Below are 24,133 nucleotides of genomic sequence, written 5' to 3' on the forward strand. Positions count from 1 at the left end.
GTCATTTCAGCCAAAGCTCAGGTCAGGCAGTGGTTAGTTTATACTGTGCACCGCCCCTGTGTCCAGGGCCAGGTCCTTCTGCTCCATAGTGAGGGCAATCAAGCTCAGGAGGTTCTTCCTTGGGCCACTGCGATTTTAACTAAGTGACCAAGAGTCCTATCTGCAGGGCCAATGCCTGGCAGAAGGAAAAGGGGACCTCTTGGTGCTGATCATTGGAATCTGGAGCAGAAGGATTAATATTTTGGGACAAGGAAGTCAGAAACCTTTGAGAGGTGGGGTGTCCTCTTGGGGTAGGGAGCTCACCCTGGAGAGAGTTGAGGGGTTGAGACTTCCCTGGGAGAGTGACTTGTGGCTGGCAGGGAGAGTAATGGGTTTGACAAAGGACAGTGTTATTCTAATGCCACCAGGTCATGCTCCTATTTTCTTGTCAGTGAGGACTAAACTGAACACACCAGTCTTCCTCTAAGCATCCTCAGAGCTGAGAGGAAAGGTCCCTTCCCCCATGGTAAGCTTTAGCAAATGAAGACAGCCTGTCAGTGGCAGGGGGGCTACAGCCGTGCTATGGTGGCATTCATTGGTATGCAGCTGCCTGGCATTGCTTTGTCTCCCTTCACCATGGGAAATTATTTCTGCATCATGCATTATCTTGGGGCAAGGGCAGTTCCCTGCCTCTACCTCCCATTGGCTCTTCCTCTACAGGAACCAGCAGGCCAGGTGGCTGACCCAAGCCCAGCACCTCAGACACACTCCACAAGATCTTCAGACCTGAGCACATGACCCAGGGTCCGAGGGGTCATCTCACACCCTGGTCCTCCAACACATCCTTGGCTCCTGTTCTTCCTAGCCTGACCCCCTACCGCCCATCAGTTCTGGAGTCTCCAATGGCCTTTCGATGAATTCCCTTTAGCTTAAATCACCCAGGGTAGATTCTGCCTTTGCCAATCAAGTGCCCAGCTGAACATACATGGTTGAGGCAGAAGTCAAAGTGGCAGAAGCCATTGTGAATTGAGGCCACCTGGACAGTGGCAGGAAATGGTGATGTCAGCCACAAAGGGTTCCCAAACGTGGGATCCCATGAGGAAGGGGAGAGGGAGCTGGTGACATGACGACTATAATAGGGAGAGGTTCTGGAGGTGGGAACCGTTGAGATGGTTCCCACCTTACACCCTTGGTGGCTCTGCTAGGCCAGGTGGCCTGGAAAATCAAGGATTACACCAGCACTGCTCAGCTTTCTTCAAATGACGAGACTGGATTCGTAGTTTAACATTAAAGTACCAAGTTGAGAATTCAGAGACACACTTATGAAATTAGACCCTGCAATTCACTGTACAGCCACCCCTTTCCAACCAAAAATATCCACAGTGGCTTTTTCCATTGTTTACCTTACTATAACACTAGAACTTCCTCAATCCATCAAATCCCCACACTAGTCCTTCGAGGTGGGCAGGTGTTACAGCAAAAGTAACTGACATTCAGAGGATGAAAGAGCTCTCTAGGGGCCGAGGAACAGACCAGTGGGTAGGGACAGGGAAGGGTGGGGAGAGGAAGGGACCAAACCACCTACTGGTAGTCAGCTTTCTTTTCAGAAAAGACCCGGATGCAGAAATCCCCATCCTTGTTGGGTTCGAAGGTGGAAGGCACGAGAATGTACTCTCCTGGCGGCAGCTTGAAGCGGTTGAGCACCTCCCGGAGGTTGATGAAGGTGTCTGAGCGCTCCCTGGCGCGATTCGTCAGGAAGAAGTTTTTGCTGAGGTGGATGTTGGTCTGCCCACTTAACTGAGGAATAAATAGAGAAACACGGGGGTAGATGAGGGGAAGCCTCCAGGCAAGTGTCATTTTCATTCACTGAGATAAAAGCAGTTGGGTAGTGTGGTGGCTCAGTCCTGCTGTCCTGGTGTATAAGGAGGCGAGGCCAGGCGTCAGAAACCAGCCTGGGCAACACAGGAAGCCCTCATCTATATAACGACGACAACAACAACAAAACAACAACATTAAAAAAAAAAATAGCAGTACAGTGACAATGCCTGGGTCATTTTAGATAAAAAGCAAACTTTTGTTAGGTGTGGTGGCTCACGCCTGTAATACCAGCACTTTGGGAGGCTGTGAGAGGATTGCTTGAGGCCAGGAGTTTGAGACCAGCCTGGGCAATGTAGTGAGACCCCTGTCTCTGCAAAAAATAAAAATATTAGCCAGGGGTGGCGGCATGCGCCTGTAGTCTCAGCTACTCAGGAGGCTGAGGTAGGAGGCTCACGTGAGTCTGAGAGTTCAAGGACGGCAGTGAGCTATGATCACACCACTGTACTCTAGCCTGGGTGACAGAATGAGACCTTGTCTTAAAAAAAAAAAAAAAAAAAAGGCAAACTTTCTACCAAAAAACACAAATGCCTGCTGAGGAACTCGGAAGCACATGCCCACAGGGGTTTCACATCCATTCAGCTCTGCCTGCAGAGATGCCCAGTCTTTCCACACAGTGTTCCCAGCCTTCCTCTAAGAGACTCTCAGGCAGGAACAGCGTCCACATGGCAGGAACCTGGCTCGGTTCTACGTGGTGTATGACGCACTATAAAAGCAAAGACAGGACTGGGGGCAGGAAAAAGACAACCCAGCTTCTAAACCAAGCATGATCCACCGGACCAAGGCTGGAGCAGCATCTAAAAGAGCCCGATGTGCTACCGGTTGCACTGCCTTGCTGTGAAAGAAATGTACTACAGGTGGGTCAAAGTGCCCCGTGTGTCTACTTTAATAATCGTGACCTTGGACCAGGCATCCCATCTGCTTCAGCCAGCGGTGACTGTGGGCCCAAATGCTCTCGCAAAGTTTAAGTCATTCCACGGTAGTGCAGTGAGGTGGATGGTTGACCAGTTTTAGTGAAAAATAAACTGAAATGCAGCCAGGCACAGTGGCTCACGCCTGTAATCCCAGCACTTTGGGAGGCTGAAGGGGGTGGATCACCTGAGGTCAGGAGTTCAAGACCAGCCTGGCCAACATGGTGAAACCCCGTCTCTACTAAAAATACAAAAATTGGCCTGGCATCCTGGTGCGTGCCTGTAGTCCCAGCTACTGGGGAGGCTGAAGCAGGAGAATCACTTGAACCCAGGAGGTAGAGGTTGCAGTGAGTCGAGATCATGCCACTGCACTTCATCCTGGGTGAAAGAGCAAGAAAAAAACAAACAAACAAAAAAACCAAAAATCAAAAAACAAAACAAAACCCTGAAATGCAGAGAGGAGCTGTAACGTGTCCAAGGTCACACAGCCTGGGAATTGGGTCCTGGTCTCCTCTGTGCTCCCGCGTTGTCTTCTAGTACAGTCTGCAGGGTTCACCTTTTCCCTGACTCAGTCTTCTCCTAAGAGTGACACAGGACTTTGTGAAAAGCCTCCTGCAGTCTCAGGATCATGGATTTTCTGCCCAGAACCAAACCCTGTACGGGCTCTGCCAGGTCACAGGGAGGCAGCGGGTCCCACAAGGACTTTCCAGAAACCTTGTCCAGAGCTTAGACCAGTGGGCTCTAGAGCCTGGGCAACTTCAGCAGGGCCCCAGGGGTGGCCAGGACTCATCCTTCATGACCACCAGCCCCTGCCCGGGCTTCACGACGCTCCCTGAGCTCCAGCAGTCTAAGCCTCTCGCTTTTTTGGTGACCTGAGCACCCCGGGACATGGGCCAGACGTACCTCCTCTGGAACCTGCAAAATAAAGGAGGTGCAATTCAGATGCCGGAAAAGCAGTGTAAGAAAATGCATCACTGTGCTCTTCTCTTCCGCTGCCCCCGTTTTCTCTGTAGCATTAGCAATATCAACTAATTCAACCGAGTAACTGTTTTCCAAGGAACTCAAAGCCTCTCCAACACTGAAGAAAATCCTCTTATCATGTTGATAAGCCCTCACCTCCCTTCCTAACTTACAGAGTATAAATCTCAGGCACGGAGATGTGAAGAGACTTGTCTAAGGTGGCAAAGCCCATATCGGCCTCCCACGCAGGGAAAGAGGGCCAGGCGGGCCCTGTTGGAGGAGGCAGCGGGCGAGGTGAAATACACCTGGGGCTAGGAGCCAGCAGTGCCGGCCTCTGTCAGCCAGGTCCAGTGGTCCGGTCTGCATTTCCTTGAGCAAGTCCCCTCTCCTCTCTGGCCTCAGTTTTCTTGTCTCAAAAATAGGACCCAGTGATCCCCAAGGTCCGTCCCAACTCTGAAAGCCCGTGGCTGCATTTCCAAGCCCATAAGCCGGTGGGAGGGAAGCTGTGTATCACAATTCCATTTGCATTGTCCTTGGAGCGATTCTGTCCCAGATCTGAAGTCCTCAGCTCCTGTTTCAGAGACGGAGGGGTTTGGGCCTATGTGCATTTTTACAACTGATGGTGTTTGCCCAGCTGCCTTTCTCAGGTGGGTGAGCAGGTAGAAGTCAGTGTTCCACGGGTGGCAACGTTGCCAGTGGTGAGCACAGAGCCTCCTCTCCTGACACCTCGTCTGGATTCTCCCAGGGGTGTGCTGGGAAACTGGCTCTTGGGAGAGGGTGGAAGCTCTGATTTGTAGTATTTGCCACTTTCCATGGTGTAAACAGGTCCCTGCCAGGGCCATTTTTCAGGCTGCTGAGGGACCTCAGCAGACATGGGTCAGAGAAAAGAGAAGAGCTTTGGGAGCCGGGAGGAGCCAGCTCCAGCCCATCAAACCGAAATGCATCCCCAGTCAGTGCCCTAACGCCTTCCTTTCATCCCTCTCCTCGCATGGCTACCTGCAGCCCACGGAAGCTCTTTCTTGTTTTGCAGAAGGGAGTGGGGAGAGCCCAGGGGCCCAGCGTGTTGGGTGAGTTCTCAGTGCCCCAGCCCCAGCCTGAGGGCGGAGAGGAGGCTGCAATGCGGCTGCCCTCTGGCTGTGGCCCAGAGTGAAAGGAAAACACGCAGACAGCAGGAGTCTGTGTAGGGATCTGGGCTCCAGCCAGCAGAGCCCTGGGGGGAGCATCATGACCAATGTTCCCCTGTCCCCAAGCTCTCCACCATCCAGGCCAATGACTTTGCTGAGCTCTGAGCAGCTGCACCCATGGACTCAGTCCTGCCCTCACAGTATTGCCTGATGTGGCCCAGTATATTCTGTTCTTTGAAGATGGGTAGGCTGACCAGAATGCCAGGCCTGGAGGATGTGAGAAGGGATGTGGAGGCCATTTGAGAGTGGAACTCCCTGCAGGCTGGCTGTGGGGGGCCCGTGAAGGGCTTAGAAGGCCCCACAACCCAGACCCACTGCAGGGGCCTCCCTATGGGGGCTACTCCTGAGCCTGGCCAGGCTGGTAGTTTTGTTTTTCCTTGGCCAAGCTCCCGGTCTGGGATCCCATCCCCAGTTCTGCCACTGGGGTCAGCTTTCCATGCAGGGGCTGAGATGAACACATGGGGAAGGGAGGGCAGGAGCCCCTGCGCTCTGCACCTCATAGATGCCGAAGCCGATGGTGTGCATGTCCTCGCCCATCTTCCTCTGCCGCCGTCGGTGCTTCTGAATGAGCCCCACCAGGAAGGTGCAGCCGCTCTCCCCATCCTCCTCGTCCTCATCCTCCTCCTCCAGCTTGATCAGGTACTGAGGGTTCATCCAGAATGTGTCTGCAGCCAGAAAGGGGCAGAGGAGCCCAGCCCTGAGCAGGAATGCATGGGGGTGGGGGGTGGCCCTGGTCTCAGGCTTGGAGGCTTCTGAGAGGGATGGAGATAAAGGGAGATGGTGGGAGGTGGTGGGAGATGGTAAGAGGTGGTGGGGGATGGTGGGAGATGGCAGAGTATGGCAGAAGATGGTGGGAGACAGCGGGAGATGGCAGAAAATGGCAGAAGATGGTGGGAGATGGTGGGAGTTGGCAAGAGGTGGTGGGAGGCTGTGGGAGACAGTGGGAGATGGTGGGAGATGGCAGAGGATGGCAGAAGATGGTCAGAGACGGCAGGAGATGTTGGGAGAGGCTAGGAGGTGGGAGACACCAGGGTTGGGGTGTGGACTGCAGGCTTTGTTAGGCTGGAGACGGGTGACGGTAGCTGTGGAGAGAGGATGACCTGCACTTGTCTGAATCTAACAGGAACCTACATTAGAAACTTCCCCTAGAAGTTCTCTCTCTGGCTCCAGGCTGGCTTGTCTTGGGGACTGGTCTGTCACTCTGGAACGCAGGGTGGTTAGAGCTGTGGCTTCCCCTCATGGTACCTTCTCTTCACTGGGCTCTGATGGGGGGCCTGGGGTGGGGCTCGGCTGGCCTGGGGGACTCCGGGATCTGCTCCCTGCACTTGCCAGTCTCTGCCCCCTCGGTGAGCCCGGAGGCCAAGAACATCCTGTGTATAATTCCAGACTCTTTCTTGTTCTGCGTCCCTTGTCCTCTCAGGCCTATTCCCTTGCCCTGCTCCTGATGTCTCTGCCCTCTTTACTTCCAAAACCTATTTATTTAAAAAATCTAAGATTCATTCATGTTTAGGGGGAATTATGCTAATTGCCTTTCCATACCTAATGGGATAAAACCCTAACTGTGAAATTACAGGCACCATCTTGTGTAGGGGTTGGCAGCTATGGCCCCGCAGGCCGCTGCCTGTTTTTGTAAATAACGTTTTATTGGAACGTAGCCACGGCCATTCGCCTAAGTATGGCTGCCTTTGGGTTATAGCAATAGAGTTGTTGTTATAGAGACTGAGTGGCCCACAAAGCCAAAATTATTTACTATCTGACCCTTTAGAGGGAGTTTTCCGACTCCTGATCTAGTGGGTAGGAGGGGTCCCTTGTGGGGGGCAGAGGGCCTTCCCAGCGCCTCTGGGACTGCCACTTGGTGGCTGCATACTTGAGGGGAAGGAGTCCGAGCCCCAGAGCTGTAGGCCAGCTAGGTGTAGTCTGACTACTTGCTCTGTGGCCCTGGTATGCTACTTTGAGGCTCAGCTTCCTCATGTGTCACAGAGAATCACTATGTGACCATGGTCTGCTGCCACTGTACTTACACAGTGACTCCTCAGTCAGGGGGCCTGGGTTCAAATCCCAGCACGCTCTGTGGCCTTCAGCAAGTCACTAGCCTCTCCAAGCCTCAGTTTCCTCATCTTAGAGATGGAGGTGATAAGAAAGTGCCTGCCTCAGAAGTTTGTTGGGAAGGTTAGATAGAATGTTATGCAGGCTGAACATCCCTTATCTGAAATTCCTGGGGCCAGAAGTGTTTCCTATTTTGGATTTTTTTGGATTTTGGAATATTTGTATATATATAACATATCTTATGGATGGAATCCAAGTCTAAAGACAAAACTCATTTCTGTTTCATATATAATTTATACACATAGGCTGAAGGTAATTCTATAGCATATTTAAAATAATTTTGTGCATGAAACAAAGTTTTGACTGTGTTTTGACTGCGACCTGTCACCTGAGGTCAAGTGTCGAATTTTCCACCTGTGGCATCATGTTGGGGCTCAAAAAGTTTTGGATTTTGGAGCATTTCAGATTTCACATTTTCAGATTATGGATCCTCACCCTGTGTACAAAACACTTAGGATAGTTCCAAGCACTGAAGGTGTGCCCCATAATTGGCAGATGTCATCATGTTCAGACAACTGCTGATGGACTAAGCCATGAAGGCAGAAGAATCAAGGGGCTCAACAAAGGCTGGACCAGAGGAGAAATCTTCACCCCATCTGGGCAGCGCCCAGTCAACATTTGCTGATTGAAGTGAGTATGGGGCAACAAACAGGGCCTGATATGTGGAGGGCTCCCTGGGTGCCGGGACAAGGTTCCCTTGTAGGCTCGGCTGCCTGGGTGTGGGGTGCATACAGCAGCTCATGGCCGTGAAGTGCGATTGAGCACTGCTTCCGTGAGCATGGCGGAAGGTCTGGCTGAAGGTCATGATGGGCGCTAGGGAATCTAGGGCCTGGAGAGGACATCACAGAAATAGTGGCTCTTGGGTTTGTCCTGGGTAGGGCAGGAGGTAAGGGATTGAGAAAGAGAGCTCAGGGAGAAAAGGCTCATTGAGAAAAGGCTCAGGGAAAAGAAAAGGCTCAGGGAGAAGGAAGACAGAGAGGGTTCCAGTGAGCAGGAGCTGCCTCCTGGGGCTGCTAGGCTGGGGTGTGGTACACAGGGTGGGGTAAGGGGAGCTTTGGCCTTTGGTGGCCCCGCATTGCAACAGCCCTTACTCGGGTAGTTCCTGCAGCCTCCCGCGGTGGAGCCCCGCCTCCAGTTCCCATCCATTTTGGTGAGTTTCCACTTCTTGTAGGTATCGCTGGTGAGAGTGTCTGGGGTCAGGTTACAGATCTCCAGGCGGGAATAGTGCCTCAGGAAGTCACTGAAAGACATCCTGGCAAAAGCAGAGACAACCATCACAGGTGATAAGAAGACACACTGGTAAGCCTTGACTTTCCACCAACACCAGACCAGGAGCCACCCAAAGCCAGGCAGAGCACCTCATTAGAGCTGAGTGGGTGGGCACCAGGTTCAGAATCAGAAGGCCCAGATTCCAGTCCTGGCGCTGCAACTTTCTAGCTGGGTGACTTTGAGCAGGTTAGTTAAACTTCTCTGAAGCTCAGAACTCTCACCTGCAAAAATGGGAGCTGTGCCCATCAAATGTGACAATATATGGGCCCCATTGGGCCCCATTTGATAAAGAGCATGTTGTCTCCAGGTGCAGGTGGTTATAGAGTGGCGCAGACACACAGACATGTGGGTCCATTGCTGCTCACTAAGGGACCAGTTTCTTAAGGGGCTGGGATGAGTCTCCGGAACCTGGGGGAGAAAGGCCCCATCTTTCCCTTGTTTCCTGGGATCTGAACGTTACCAAAGGAATTCCTCTTAGCCTTTTTCTGAAGCTGCTCAGCTTATAAACCCCATTGTCAAGATGGACCGTTGAAGGGGCTTAAGAATTTCTTTATTCAGGCTCTTATAGTGAACTTAAAATAACAAAACCAGGATCCCACACCCTTGTGTCCTTGACATGGTAAACTCACTTTGGCCGACACTCTTTCTAATTAGCAGTTTTCTAGTAAAGAACATTGGGGCAGACAGAGCTTTCCCTGAAGCCTCCACTAATCTTACCAGAATTCTCCATCTTCATGCCGTCTGGTCAGCCTTTCCCTCTCCTCTGGGTCTATAGTATTCCAGCTTGGGCAGCTGGAAAACAAAGTAAAGAGAGAGGCGTTAGTGTACGATGATTTCTCCCCAAAGGTCCCCAGAGTTGAGGAAGAGGGACATCTGCTCTCACCTCTGAGGGCTCAGGCTCCAGAAAGGGGGAAAGTAGCCCACATCTGGCTAACAGCTGCATTTAAATACTCTTACAGCACTTTAAAGAGTATAGAACACTATACAGATGCAAACCAGGGAGCAAAGTGAGCGGGTGAGTTGTGCTGGAAGACAGTGGCAAGGAAGAGTCCAGAAAATGAACACAGTTCATTAGAGGGAGATGGAGTAGCTCAGAGCAGTTGCCCAATTGAGATGGGCCTGGCAGCTCTTTTAGAGACAACTGAAGATCTGATGAGGAGCCTCCGGCCTTGGCCTCTGCAGCTGGCCTGGGAAGCCTCAGCAGGTGTCTCTCTGTCCACGGAGCAGAAGGACCTGGCCCTGTACACAGGGGCAGCGCACAGGGTAAACTAACCACTGCCTGAGCTTTGGCTGGAATTACACACAGGCCTCTGTACTGCCCACCTCTCCAACCTGAGGCAGAGCAAGTAGGCTGAGGTTGCCACAGCAGATGTACAAACAAGTGTTTAACCCAAATAGTTGAGGGTTCAACATGCCTACCAGTAAGCCCTGGAAATCAACAGAGGGATGTGTCTCTGGCCTTTGGTACAAAGTTCACATCCCTGTAATAGAAGTGTCTGGGGGAAGGTGGGGTGTATTTTTTTCCCTGAAAGCCCCATAGAAGGGTGGATTTGAGCTGGGGAAGGGGTGAACCCGGAGGCAGTGGCAGGAATGAACTTCACACGAGCAGCTTGGGGCCTGGAAGAAGGCACTCAGGCTGCTGGAGGAGTGTCCTGGTTAAAAGACCCTTTGAGGGGCCCCTGTCCACGGGTCCCTGTCCACGTGGCCTGGGCTCTCCTGGCTGTATTTCTCAGCATAATGCACATGTCTTCTTCTCTCACCCTCTTCCCAGAGCCTCCCAGCACAATGCACCCCCGCCTGGGGCCCCGAGGCCTGCGCCCTCCTCACTTGTCATTCCACCGCCCTGTCCACTCCACTTCTCCCCAGGGATTTCGGATGCGGATCAGTTTCTGTAGGCTTCCATTACTTTCAACCTGCAGGATTAGATAAAAGGGAGGAGGAAGAGGTTGAGTTCAAGTCAGGGCTATGAAGGCTTGGGCCTCCAACCCCCTTCCGCATGAGCCAGGAGGTATGGGGCTGAGGACGGTGGGGAGGATTTGGGGGTTGAGTCCATGTATGAGGGAGGATCACAAAAGCTAGAGGGGGCTTGGCACCCAGACCTCTCACTGCTGCCTAGCTTTGGAAAATGAGATTTAAAGCTCCCAGGATCCGGCTCTCGAGGATGGGGCTGTTGGTGCTTCATCTCTGAACTTCAGCTTAACTGACAGGATGCGCTTTTGGTAAAGGAGCTCAGAGAAGCTTTACCATTTGTTGAAAGATCATTGGTGATAACAGGCACATGCAGTGAGTGAATCTGGATTGAGTCCTGGATGGGGTAGGGGTGGGTCGCCAGAAAGGACATTTTGGGCAACTGGGAAAATGTTAATATAGACTTTATAATAGATGACACTACTGAATTAATGTTTATTTTCTTAGGTGTGGCAACAGTAGAGGAATTATGTAACAGAACGTCCTTATTCATAGGGAATAAATGCTGAAGTATTGAGGAGGGAAGTGTCATAACGTCTGCAACTTACTTTCATATGGCTCAAAAAAAGTGCACACATAGATAAAGCAGACATGGCAAATGTTAGCAATCGGTGAATCTAGGGGAGTGGCAATTGGATAGTTATTATGTTAGTCTTTCAACTTTTCTGTATACGTGAAAATTTTCAAATAAAAAGACGTGTGTGTGTGAGGGGGTAGTTAAAAAAATCAAGGTTAAAAAAAGAACACTGGACATGCAGAAGATCTGCAGTCTAGACTGGGTTCTGTAATTAACAGTGAACTTGAGCTGCTTGATAATTTTTTTTTTTTTGAGACATGGTCTTACTTTGTCGCTGAGGCTGGGGTGCAATGGCATGATCATGGCTCACTACAGCCTCGACCTCCTGGGCTCAAGTGATCCTCCCACCTCAGCCTCCCGAGTAGCTGGGACGACAGTTGCATGCCACCATGCCCAGCTAACTTTTTTTGGTAGAGACAGGTTCTTGCTACGTTGCCCAGGCTGGTCTTGAACTCCTAGGCTCAAGCGATCCTCCCACCTCAGTCTTCCAAAGTGTTGGGATTTCAGGTGTGAGCCACCATGTCAGCCCATAATATTTTCAATAACAACAGTGATCACAACAGCGAGGACAGCTACCTCCTTATATATGATGTGTGAGGCACCTCTGAGCACTTTACATATATTAACTTGATTGAATCGCCACGACCTTCCAATGGATATTATCATTATTTCCATTTTTTAAATGAGGAAACTAAGGGACAGAGAGTTCCAGTAATTGGCCCAGGCCACACAGCTGGTAAGAGGCAGTCAGATTTGAACATGGGCACGAATACTTTTACGAGATCAAATGAGAAAGCACCTTATAGAGTATAAAACACTATGAAGATGCATTGTTTTATTATTTTTAGCTTATCAAAATAGTAAGGTTGTAACTGTAAAACAGGGTAACATCTAAAACAAGTAAAACCAGGGCCCCTGGCGCCGGCCACTGCGGCCACCAGGTGGCAGCGCGGCGCACCCGGCGCCCGAGCTGCGAAAGGGACGCCCTTCTCCTCCCGCGCGGAACTTCAGGAGTGCGGGGCCCGAGTGTAAACTGGACCACCGTGGGGCCGCGCGGGCCCCTGGGCATCACCACAAACTGTGCCTGTGGCCATCGTGTTAGGACAGCAGGACCCCTGCACATCCGCGCCGGCCGTTACCTCCTCGGCTCCGGTGACCGAGTACGCGTGCCCCTTCACCAGCTTCTGAAACGTGATGGCCTCCGAGTCCGCGGCGCTGGTGATCTGCAAACACAGCAACCGTCAGACTGGCCGCACCCGCTCTCCCTTCCTCCCGGACTCCCTCGCTCCCTCTGTCCTACTGCCGGGCGGGACCGCGGGACGCACTAGCGCAGCGGCCGAGGCCTGGGGTCGGAGGCTCAGGGCTGCGCTTTCTTGCACTTGGAGAACCTTTCCTACCCTGTTCAAATGCTTGAAGGCCAAGAATACCAGAGAAAAGGCGGAATGCAACCCTCTCGCGGAACGAGCACACGCATTCCCGTGTGAATAGCGCATCCACGGATTTCTGCAGGCTGGGAAGGGCGGGAAAGGGCGCACGGCCGAGAGAGGGCCGGAGGGGGTCCTCGATGGCGCAGGGCTGATACCCAGACAGCCTTGAGTGGCCCAGGGACACTGAGCACACCCTCGCCCCACCACCAGCCCATGCTCCGTGGTCTGGCCCAGCCCAGCTGTAGGGTTTATACTAGGACGGTTGTTTATTCCGGTCTGAGTCAGAATTTGCTTCTGTTTTAAGAACGCCTCACAGCCTCTCCTTTCCCCTATCTATTCTGATGAAGGTTGAGCCTGGGAAGAAGGGCTGGAGCAGAAAGGGTCTTCTGCCTCAACGTGTTCTGCTGATAAACTTTGAGAATTCCTGCCTAGGGAGTCTGACCTAGATTTTGGCTCCAAAAGCCAGGGCTTCTTATCTCTGTCCCCCGCAGAGACCAGAACCTGGATGGGACAGGGCTCAGAGGTTGGGCACAGCCTTCGCTCCAAGGCTCCTGGGCACAGTGCCCACCTCCCATCCCCTGGTGAGCGTTGCCAGCAAGGCTATTATGAGGAAATCGTTCCTCCTCTTCCTTCCGAAGTCTCCCACAGGCCTATTAGCTCTGCAAGAGTGCAGGGGAAGGCTGCACAGCACTGCAGATGGAGGGGAAGGTGGCAGGGGCAGCAGGTGGCAGGGGCTCCCAGGGAACCTGTGGTCAGAGGGGTGGGGGTGATTCAGAGCAGGCTAAGAGTGGGAAGTGGACTGAAGACAGCAGGGCTGGAGGCACCATCACCCCATCCATTACACCCCAGCCAGCTTGACTTTTGCCTAGCAACCCTTGGCTTCCAGGTGATGAGCAATAATGGTAGACACTGGGGTGCTCAGAAACCAATACCTCTAAGGCTCTTTGAAATGCTAAACTGAAGAAGCCTCAAGATCTCTCTGACCTCCCCTTTCCTTCTGTCTCTCGATCCACTCTCCCCCAAAGCACAGCAGGAAGCTATTCTCTGAAGTTCCCTCACCTGCCTAAAGTCTGGACCTGCCAAAGATGAAAACAATGATGTCTGGTCCTTTCCATGAGTTATTATGAACTGAACTCATATTGCAGGAAGAAAGACAAGTCTGTCGACATGGCTAGACAGACTTGTCACAAACCACTGTCTGCTCTGCAGGCCCAACAGACTTTATCCCAGACCATTTATGTTCTTTAAGCCCAATGAATTCCCCTAAAAATCATTTACGACATCCCTAAAATCATCCGCACCTCCCCATCTCCCTTCCCCTAAGAGGAAGGGAATATAACCCTCTGTATCCCAATGCGTGGTAGGGAAATCTCTTGTGATTCTCCCCTGTGCACATTCATACATTTGTATGCCATTTCTTGTATTAGTCTTCCTTTTGCCAGTTGATTTTCAGTGGACCTTCAGAGGGTGGAGGGAGGTTTTCCTTTGGCCCCTACGTGGACGAGGGCTGCATTATGTTGTACACAGGAGCAGTGGGTTCCCTTGGGCACTGTGGGAGCCTCCCTTCAGCAAGAGCAGATGGGGTGAGGCTAGGGAAGGCAGCCTGGACTTACGTCGATGGAGCAGCCAAGGAGAGAGCCTTTTTGCAGAGCTTTCTGGATGATCTTGAACAGGTTGGGAGGGGGCTTCTTCAACTCATACCACTCAGCAATGCCTCCGGTGAAGTCTTCGAAGCCCTCAGTGGTGGCACCCCCTGATAGCGCTTCATAGCATCCGTTGATCCTACAAGAGGGGATTAGATGCTGCCGCTACCCTTGACACTACTGATGCTATAATCTCTCAAACAGCCACCCCCTAGTACCGTCTAGATTTGATGCTCCAGGGACCCCCTGCTCACATTCTCCTTGGCCTTGTTCCCAGCTCGGGGTGCTCAGGAAGGCAAGGTATTATGTCCACAGTTACCATTTCCCTGGTATTTTGTGTTTTAAAGAAAATCTCAGGCCGGGTACGGTAGCTCACGCCTGTAATCCCAGCACTCTGGGAGGCCGAGGCGGGCGGATCACTTGAGGTCAGGAGTTCAAGACCAGCCTGGCCAACATGGCAAAACACCATCTCTACTAAAAATACAAAAAAATTAGCCGGGCATGGTGGTGCATGCCTGTAGTCCCAGCTACTCGGGAGGCTGAGGCAAAAGAATTGCTGAAACTCAGAAATTGGAAATTGCAGTGAGCTGAGATCATGCCGCTCACTCCAGCCTGGGTGACAGAATGAGGCTCCGTATTAAAAAAAAAAAAAAAAAAAAAAAGATTCTCATAGAACCTTACAGTCGGAAGGACCTTAGTGATTTTCTGGATGAACCTCCTGTATTGATTCCTTCTACATCCTGACAAGAAAGGGGAGGTCTACTAATGGGTCGTTTGGCATTGATAGCTTAAAAAAGGACAACCATTCAATAATGGAAGCAGTTTCTCTGAGAAACAGGCACGGTGTTGGCAAGGGCTTAGTGCTCCTGACTGCTGATGCTGGAGTCCGGTGGCTTCCCTGACTCCAGTATTGAGCAGTGGGACTTAGAAGCATCCGTCAGGCTCCAGGTTCTCACAGCTGACTCCTCCTTCCTGGATTGGGACTGTAAGAAACAGAAATCCACTTGCTGCTCTAAAGTGGGGTCACTTTAATGGAAGGAGCTGGGCGGCACGGCCAACATGGGGCCATTGTGGAGAGGGGCTGGCATGGGGCTTCTTACTGAGAGTGGGCAGCCCTGAGCACTGGACAAACTCAACTGTGGGCAACCTGGGTGGGAAGCAGCTGTGGGGAGATGGGGAAGCCATTGCTAGTCAGTGACATCATCTATTCTGGGCAAGTTTCCTACCTCTGCAATGAATAGTTCTGCCCAGTGGCAAAAACTCTGCTTTTTTAAGTTGATACAAATGTGTCCTGTCAAGGAAGTAGAGCTCCTTCTCAGGGCCAGCACAATCAGTACCATAACTTGTTCCTGTGCATTTGGTTAAAGATGGTGATAGCCATCATTTATCAGCGTACAGTGCGGCCAGGCACCCTGCATGCACTATCTCCTTGCATTTAGAGCCTAATTTTGGCCGAAGAAGTCCTTCTATAGAAAAGGACTTCCACTCAAAGTAGTCCTGGAGTAGTTCTACTACACCCAACTGATTTTTGTATTTTTAGTAGAGACGGGGTTTCATCATGTTGGCCAGGCTGGTCTCGAACTCCTGACCTCAAATGATCCACCCACCTCGGCCTCCCAAAGTGCTGAGATTACAGGCATGAGTGAATTTTTTGGAATCCAGGGCATTGGGGGAAGGCCATGGGGCCAGGGGAGGATGGCAACTTACTTGGCGTATGCCTTCTCCAGCAGGGCGCTCCAGAACTCGCTCCCCTCGGCTGAATGCACAAAGAGCAGCTCCCCGTCCTTGGTGGGCAGCCTGTCATCCACCACCACCTCCACCCACTCGCCGTATTGCCAGAACTGCAGAACAAGAGAGGTGGGCTGCAGGAGGAGCTGGTGGCAGCACTGGGACTCTGAGCCTCAGCTGCCTCTGGCTCCCCTTGCCCTGATCCCCTGGGATGGGTTCCATGAGCCCATCCTGGGAGGAGGTGCTCCCTTAACTCTCCTATGCAGGCCAAGTCCTCACTAAAAAAGCGAAGACAGAGGCGCATGTCCATCCTTTCAAATCCACACCTGCCTCTTTAGCATTCTGCCCTGTACCTTAGGCTGTTTTTTTTTTTTTTTTTTTTTGAGACCAAGTCTCGCTCTGCCCAGGCTGGAGTGCAGTGGCACGATCTCGGCTCACTGCAACCTCTGCCTCCTGGATGCAAGTGATTCTCTTGCCTCAGCCTCCCGAGTAGCTGGGATTAAGGGCACGTGCCACCACACCCGGCTAATTTTTTGTGTGTTTTTAGTAGAGATGGAGTTTCAGCATGTTGCCCCAGCTGGTCTCAAACTCCTGGGCTCAAGTGATCCACCCACCTTGGCCTCCCAACCTCTGCCTCCCAGGTTAAAGTGATTCTCCTGCCTCAGCCTCCTAAGTAGCTGGGATTACAGGCCTGCACTACTACACCCAACTGATTTTTGTACTTTTAGTAGAGATGGGGTTTCATCATGTTGGCCAGGCTGGTCTCGAACTCCTGACCTCAAATGATCCGCCCACCTCGGCCTCCCAAAGTGCTGAGATTACAGGCATGAGCTACCGTGCCCAGCCAGCTTTTTCAAGTATTATTTCTCATTTACCGGCATAAAAGGAGGAGAACTTTAACGTTTTTGTCTCAAACATCAAATAATACAGTTTTTTTTTTTTTTTTTTAACTTGGGAATTAGTTCCTGAACACCTTGCTCTACCTCCCTTTTACATGTCCCAAGAAACCACCCAGGGCCATCCCAGCCGGGTCTCACATCCTGGCCACGGGTAAGCCAGGAAGCTTCCTGCTCTCGCCCAATGTCCTTTGTAGAACGGTATTGGTCTTGGGAGTCTGCAAACACCAGGGACTGATGAACCCAGCCAAGCCAGAAGACTGTTCCTAGCCCCCTGGACCTGTTGAGGAACCACCTGAGCCAACCATTAAGTTACCTGGAAGTGAAAGATCCCTGCATAGTTTTCCTGGAAGCTCTGGTTTAGGGGGACGACTCGAGCCAGGATTTCTTCATTCAAGGTGAGGGAGGCAATGGCTGCCAGCAGCCAGCAGTCACCTGTGAACACAGCACAAGGAGCTCTTATCAGAGGGTCTTAGAACCAGGAGGATGTTAAAAATCTTGTCTCCACCTCCAGGGGCTTAAAGCCTAAGACAACCTGTGAATAGACAGAGTGAAGTTTCAGGCAGTCCCCCATATGAGGGTTGGGTCGGAGGGTTTGGGGGCTATTAGGTTGGTGTAAAAGTAATTGTGATTTTTGCACCAACCTAGTATTTTGAGGGAAATGCAAAGGGAGAAATGTTTTTGCTGTGTTGTGGTTGGGCAGAGATGGGAAATTTCATTCCCTGAAAGACCCAGAACTCTGGTGGCTGAACTGTGCCCTCAGAGCCCAGCCTTGCACCTGATTCGCAGCAGATGCTCCACAGTGAGAGAATGAAACCAGCGCAGTTGCAGAGGCTTCTGAGCACACGGGCTTTGAATGGGAGTTTGGGCTGGGTGTGGTGGCATACACCTGGAGTCCCAGCTATAATACGAATACTTGGGAGGCTGCGGCAGGAGGATCCCTTGAGCACAGGATTTCAAGGCTGCAGTGAGCCATGATTGCACCACTGCACTCCAGCCTGGGCAACAGAGGGAGACCCTCATCTCTAAATAAATAAACAAACAAATATATAAAGGGGAGTTTGAGTGAGAGAAAGAAAACGTAGTGCTAGATGGGAAGGGGACAAACGTTGCACGCCTCCTAGGAGGAAGGTCAGAGCCAGGAAAAGAGGCTCTGGCAGGGAGTACAATCGCAGGAAGTAAGTACGGAGCAGTGCAGATGGAAAAGCCCTGAGTCAGAGGCAGAAGGCTGGACTGTCCCGAAGGGTTTCTGTGCGGAGGGGCAGAGGTCACTTCAAGGGGTAGACAAGGATGGGCACAACGAGGTGGGCAGCTGGCCAGGCAGCCTGGTCCCTCTCTGAGCCTCAGAACCCTCCCCCATGACATGGATAAGTGTGAGGCATAATGAGAGCAGGTGCGTAAGCACTCGGCACCCATTTGGTGCCAGTGCTAGGTTCTCAGCACAGAAGGCACCACAATCATTTCATGCAGTTAGAAGCAAGCTGATGCCAGCAACAGCACCCAGATGGTTTGCAGGGAGGGGTCATCTTCACCACAAAACACAAACAAAGGGGAGGGGGCCTGGGAAGAGGATGAGGAAGTTTACTCCATTCTTAAGGAATGTGCACTTTCCTACAATTTCCCATGACAATAATGGGAAGTAGCCTCAAAGGAGTTTAATTCACTGTTGGATTTATTTTCGCCAATTGACAGGTTTATTAAAAATGTTACTGAAGACTAGGCGCAGTGGCTCACGCCTGTAATCCCAACACTTTGGGAGGCCAAGGTCAGTGGGTTGTTTGAGCACAGGAGTTTGAGACTCGCCTCAGCAACATGGTAAAACTTTGTCTCAACAAAAAATACAAAAATTTGCCAGGTGTGGTGGTAGACACCTGTGGTCCAGCTACTTGGGAGGCTGAGGTGGGAGGACTATTTGAGCTCAGGAGGTGGAGGCTGCAGTGAGATGTGATCATGCCACTGCACTCAGCCTGGGTGACAGAAGAGCAAGACCCTGTCTCAAAAAAAAAAATATATATATATATATACACACACACATATATATAAAATATGTAATATATATAATATTGTTATATATATCAGTAACATATATATATGTTATTGAAGTTCACTGAATTCTTTGGTTTTGTTTTGTTTTTTGAGACAGTCTCGCTCTTGTCACCCAGGCTGGAGTGCAATGGTGTCATCTTGGCTCACTGCAACCTCCGCCTCCTGGGTTCAAGTGATTCTCCTGCCTCAGCCTCCCAAGTAGATGGGATTATAGGCACCTGCCACCATGCTTGGCTAATTTTTTGTATTTTCAGTAGAGACAGGGTTTCCCCTTGTTGGCCAGGCTGATCTTTAACTCCTGACCTCAGGTGATTGCCGACCTCAGCCTCCCAAAGTGCTGGTATTACAGGCGTGAGCCAGCAGGACCAGCTGAAGCTCACTGAATTCTTTGAATTCTAGTCGATGACTTAGCATCCTGAGAGTTCCTGACCTAGCTTGTCCTGTTAGCACTTAGACATGGTTGCTTATAGCTCTTTGAGGCCTATATACACTAATGACAGATCTATGGTAAGTGGAGACACATCCCCTCAGTCAGTCAGTTGGTAGCCTTGTAGCTCACGCCTGCAATCCCAGCTACTTGGGAGGCTGAGGCAGGAGAACTGCTTAAACCCAGGAGATGGAGTCTGCAGTGAGCCAAGATCGCGCCACTGCACTCCAGCCTAGGCAACAGAGTGAGACTCTGTGCCCCCCAAAAAGAAAAGAAAAGAAAAGAAAAGAAAAAGATAAAAGAGGCCAGGCGTGGTGGCTCATGCCTCTTAATCCCAGCACTTTGGGAGGCCAAGGCGGGCAGATAGCCTGAGGTCAGGAGTTTGAGACCAGCCTGGCCAACATGGTGAAATCCCATCTCTATTAAAAATACAAAAATTAGCTGGGCATAGTGGCATGCGCCTATAATCCCAGCTATTCGGTAGGCTGAGGCAGGAGAATCGCTTGAATCCAGGAAGCGGAGGTTGCAGTGAGCCGAGATTGTGCCATTGCATTCCAGCCTGGGCAACAAGAATGAGACTCCATCTCAAATATATATATATATATTTTACAGCCAAAGATTCAAAAAGTTTTTCATCAGTTTTCCAAATTCTGGAGTTGAAGGAGATGTAGAGGCCACTAAAGAATGTCTTGATTTCTAAAAAGGTGGGAAGCATTTGAAATCCTACTTTTTTTGCTTCTGGTTCCTTCACTCTTTCCCTCACCCCAATCAGCAAAATATTTTGAACCAAGTTGGGAAGCTCCCTTACCCAACTGACTTCTTTCCTTTATTTTAATATCTGCTCGTGTAAGCGTTCTCAGTGACAAGATCTACGCAATGATTACACAAAGGCTTAGGTGTGCCAGGCCCCGAGCTAAAAGCCTTATGCACATTATCATGTTATCTCATTTCCTTGTCACAGAACAGTTCCAAGGTAGGTACTATTTTCATTCTATTTCATAGTTGAGGAAACTGAGGTTTAAGGAGGTGGACTGGATCACCCAACGCTCCTAGCTAATTAGTGGCTGTCAGGTCTATCTGCAAAGCACAGGCTTTTGATGTATAACCAAAACAGTCTCCTCTGCAAAGAGGCTGGTGTCAATTTCGAATTCACCTAATTGAATTCGAAATTGGACATGTCTTGGGGACTTTTGTCCTTAAGAGGTGTAAAGGTTTCTCTTCAAAGACCTTCCTTCCCATTTAATTAGGAATAAATAGTAACTTCTCTTAGAAGCAAAATTTATTCAAAGACCTGTGCTAACATTCTTAAATATCTGCTAGCCATGATAAAGAAATCAATGTGCTTTATGTTCTTAGCTCCCACAATTTAGCCTAAGTATTTTCCCTGGCATGCTTGTACTGGTCCAAGCAAGCATTAGGTCATAGCCTGTTCCTCTTCCTTATCTAAAGGTGTTTTTACCTTTCTCAGCATTCCACAAGTTACTTCCTCCTTCCTTTGTTCTTCTCTGCCTTTGCCTCTTTTAAAAAGTTCTAAGTTGTTAGCCAATCGGGACAAATACAGAATGGGAGGTCCTGTTCCAGCCAATGGAAACCGGACACAGCAGTAGGGTGGACGCGTCAGGTTATAAATGACCCTGTCTCCTTTGTTCAGTGTACTCTCGTGGCAAAACTCCTGAAGAGTGTACCCTTTATAAAAATGGCCTTGCTGAGTACATTAAATTTATGTTCAAATGCTATTTCTTTACGGCACCAGGGAACAAGCATTTCAAACAGAGGTGACTCAATGGTGTTTCAGCGTCCAGGTGGCACGGTGTTCTCTCACTCCACCTCGACGGCCCATGTCCACAAGAGGGTTCCTCCCCACAAGAAGCCTGTTCTACAACCTCAGCAGTTGTAGACTCAGTCCCATCTTTCCCAGCTGAGGGTCCAGAACCTTGGCTGTCCCCATCAAGGTCAGAATCTACCTTACGTAAAATAATTTATGAAAACTCTTTCAGATCATCCTGCAGTGATTTGTTCCTGGTCAGGTGCCCTGGTTGAAGTCCATGACGTCTCTTCCTGGCAAAGCCTGTTTAGAGCCGTTATATCCTAGTCCGGATAAAATAAGCCAGCTAGCTCGAGAAGGGTGAGACGAAGAGTTTAACTCAGATGCTACAAATAACTTTTGGCTTAAACTGTTTTTAGCTCCAGGAAAGCCCCTGAGGGTGCCTTCCAGTGACGGAGGCCTCTCCTGGAATGTTGCCATATGGATGGGACTAGAAAAAGAAAGACCTATGGTTTTAACATTATGTATCTGCAAATAGTATTTTCCTTGTGCTCATTTTTTTTTTTTTTGGAGGAGGGCTCTGCTCTCCAGTCACACAAAAATTTTGGCAGAGGGGAGGGTGGGATGGCTACTCAGACCTTGGTGTACCTCAGAGGACTGTCTGAACAGTGCACTTGGCACAAGCAAAACTCCTGCCTTCCTCTCCGGGTGGAATGTTCAGTTGTTACAAGCTCTTAGCCTTCCTGCTCAGGTACAAAATCTGCTTATGGGCCAGGCATGGTGACTCACACCTGTAATCCCATCACTTTGGGAGGCCGAGGTGGGCAGATCACATGAGGTCAGGAGTTCAAGACTAGCCTGGCCAACATGGTGAAACTCCATCTTTACTAAAAATACAAAAATTAGCCAGGCATGTTGGCACGCGCCTGTAGTCCCAGCTACTCGAGAGGCTGAGGCATGAGAATCGCTTGAACCTGGGAGGTGGAGGTTGCAGTGAGCCCAGATTGCACCACTGCATTCCAGCCTGGGGCACAGAGTGAGACTCTGTCTAAAAAAAAAAAAAAAAAAAAAAATCTGTTTATGCTTGGTTACCTGTTGATAACCTTTTGATCCTTAATTATTCCATTTATCTGAGAGCAGAAACTATTGTCTTGGGAACTTGAGTGCCTGGATCGTGGTGAGCTGGAGCTGAGTGCCCGATACATTCCAGCTGCCTCTTCATGTCCAGTCTACACCCTCCATCCTGCTGCCTGGGAGCTGACCTCTATGGGTATCTCACCGGGGGCCCAGGGCCTATGGCTGCTGGGGGCCAGAAGAAGGGAGGAGTGCAGTTAGGGTGTTTCTTCCCTGGCTCCTTCTCTGAGAGCGTGGCTCTGCTCCATGTGGCTGTGTCCCGTGACTGCGGGGCAGGTTGCACCTGCACATGAACCACTTCCACTGCTAGAATCTGACAATTGTCCCCAACTCACAGCTCCAGACCCTCTTCTGGGAAGGACTCAGCCACGCTTCCTCCTCGGATCACAGAAGACTCCAGATGCAAGCTGTCTGTTTCCAACAGTGTGCAGGGCTTCTCTGACTGGGAGGCTGCTCCTGTCAGCTGTTCACCTTCTTCACTGACTCCAGAGTGTGCACGTGAGCCTGCCTGGAGGCGCTTGGACAATCATTTACCCCATTTAAAAAAACTGGCCTGCGTTCTTGACTGCAAAAACTCATTATCATAAAAATGCCATGTCCTCTTAAGTTAGCCTATAAACTTAATGTAATGCTAATAAAAATAGCAATAGGGCTAGGTACGGTGGCTCATGCCTGTAATTCTAGCTCTTGGGAGGCCAGGGCTGGAGGATTTCTTGAGCCCTCAGGATTTCAAGACCACCCTGAAATCTCACTATACTGTGAGACCCTGTCTCTATAAAAATTATTTTAAAAAAAGTAGCCAGGTGTGGTGTCATGCTTCTATAGTCCCAGCAACTTGGGAGGCTGAGGCAGGAGAATCACTTTGAACCTGGGAGGTCAAGGCTGCAGTGAGCTATGATTGTACCACTGTACTCCAGCCTGGGTGACAGAACAAGACCCCGTCTCACAAAAAAGAAAAAAAAAGGTAATAAGATTAAAAATTGTTTTTGAACTTAGCTGATTCTGATAAGTTTATTTAAAAATTAAATATGAAGCATAGCTAGAAAAAAATCTAAGAGAAGGAAGTCTACCTCTATTAGATGTTTAAACACATAAAAAGCTACAGCAAGTAAAACAGTATAGAACTTGTGCATGAGGATATAGATAAATAAATGGCACAGAAAAAATCTAGAATCAGACCTTCCCTGTGCTCCCCTGGGGGCACAGTGAGATTCTTTTATGGCTGTTGGGTGTCAACACTAAGTATAGGGCCCATCTGTAGCCCCTAAGGTGCTTTTGAAAGCATGTATGCCTTTTTTTTCCCCTCTCCCCTCTCCAGGTTTTGACATTCCCTTCTTTCTGGGTTGTTTTTCTTTTAGAACTGACTGTTTTTCTTTACAGTACAAGGTGTTATTGTATTCTCTCTCTCTCTCTCTCTCTCTCTCTCCCCCCCGTCTCTTTTGGTCAGGCCTTAAATTCTCTGTGGAATGAGGTAAGGCATATGTAAATACTAAGCAATTCTGCCTAAGTCACTGTAAAGCTCCCACTCCCATCTCTCATCTGCCTTTCTCATCCCAGGAGCCTGACACCTACCTCAGTCTGTCCAGCACCCTGGACATGAACAAGGACAAGTGTCAGAGCTGGGTCCCCAGGGGACTCTGCTCATCCATGGGACAGACGGTGTCTCTGCAGAGAAGGAAGGTGGCTACCGAGGACATCTCCCACTAGCAGGGCCCTGGCTGTTGCTGGCCATGTTTATTACTAAAGGCAGCAGATGAGGCCCTGCCTGGAGGTTCCTAAGCTGCCCCGTGAAGGTCCTGACCATGGGCTTGACAGACCGGCCATCCCTATATCCAGGCTGCCTCCATACCCAGCCATGCTTCTGTCCTGGAAGACACTCAACTGGCACAGACCTGAGAGGCTGGGGATGGAAAATGGAGGGGTTTTCTGCCTTGCTTCCTCTCCAGAAAAAGCCCACCTGGGTGCCCCATGAGCCTTATGCTTAGCCAAGCAGGGGCTGCCTACAGGATGGGATTTCAGGGGCCTCCTGTCCCTTCCTCCACAAATCTCCCCTACATCTGGTCTTAATTTCTTTATTCTTATTTTTATTTTTTTTGAGACAGGTTCTCACTCTGTCACCCAGGCTAGAGTGCAGTGGTGCAATCATAGCTCACTGCAGCCGTGACCTCCCGGGCTCAAGTGATCCTCCCACCTCACCTTGTAGCTGGGATTACAAGCACATACCACAATGCCCAGCTA

At 50.4% G+C, this 24,133-nt stretch overlaps 1 protein-coding gene across 1 annotated transcript in view; it reads right to left on the reverse strand.

The window, feature by feature from the left end:
* Positions 1-24,133, reverse strand: part of CAPN2 (calpain 2) — a 63,460-nt gene that overhangs the window by 14,798 nt on the left and 24,529 nt on the right. Inside the window, exons 3-12 of the mRNA XM_008967770.5 lie at positions 16,840-16,958; positions 15,607-15,740; positions 13,870-14,038; positions 11,969-12,052; positions 10,112-10,197; positions 9,002-9,076; positions 8,107-8,267; positions 5,405-5,574; positions 3,669-3,680; positions 1,565-1,776 (exon numbers count right to left, since the gene is read on the reverse strand). Of these exons, the coding sequence (XP_008966018.1) occupies positions 1,565-1,776; positions 3,669-3,680; positions 5,405-5,574; positions 8,107-8,267; positions 9,002-9,076; positions 10,112-10,197; positions 11,969-12,052; positions 13,870-14,038; positions 15,607-15,740; positions 16,840-16,958 (1,222 nt within the window). The remainder of the gene's footprint in view (positions 1-1,564; positions 1,777-3,668; positions 3,681-5,404; positions 5,575-8,106; positions 8,268-9,001; positions 9,077-10,111; positions 10,198-11,968; positions 12,053-13,869; positions 14,039-15,606; positions 15,741-16,839; positions 16,959-24,133) is intronic.

The sequence above is a fragment of the Pan paniscus genome, chromosome 1, assembly GCF_029289425.2.
Source record: "Pan paniscus chromosome 1, NHGRI_mPanPan1-v2.0_pri, whole genome shotgun sequence".
Classification (NCBI taxonomy): Eukaryota; Metazoa; Chordata; class Mammalia; order Primates; family Hominidae; genus Pan; species Pan paniscus.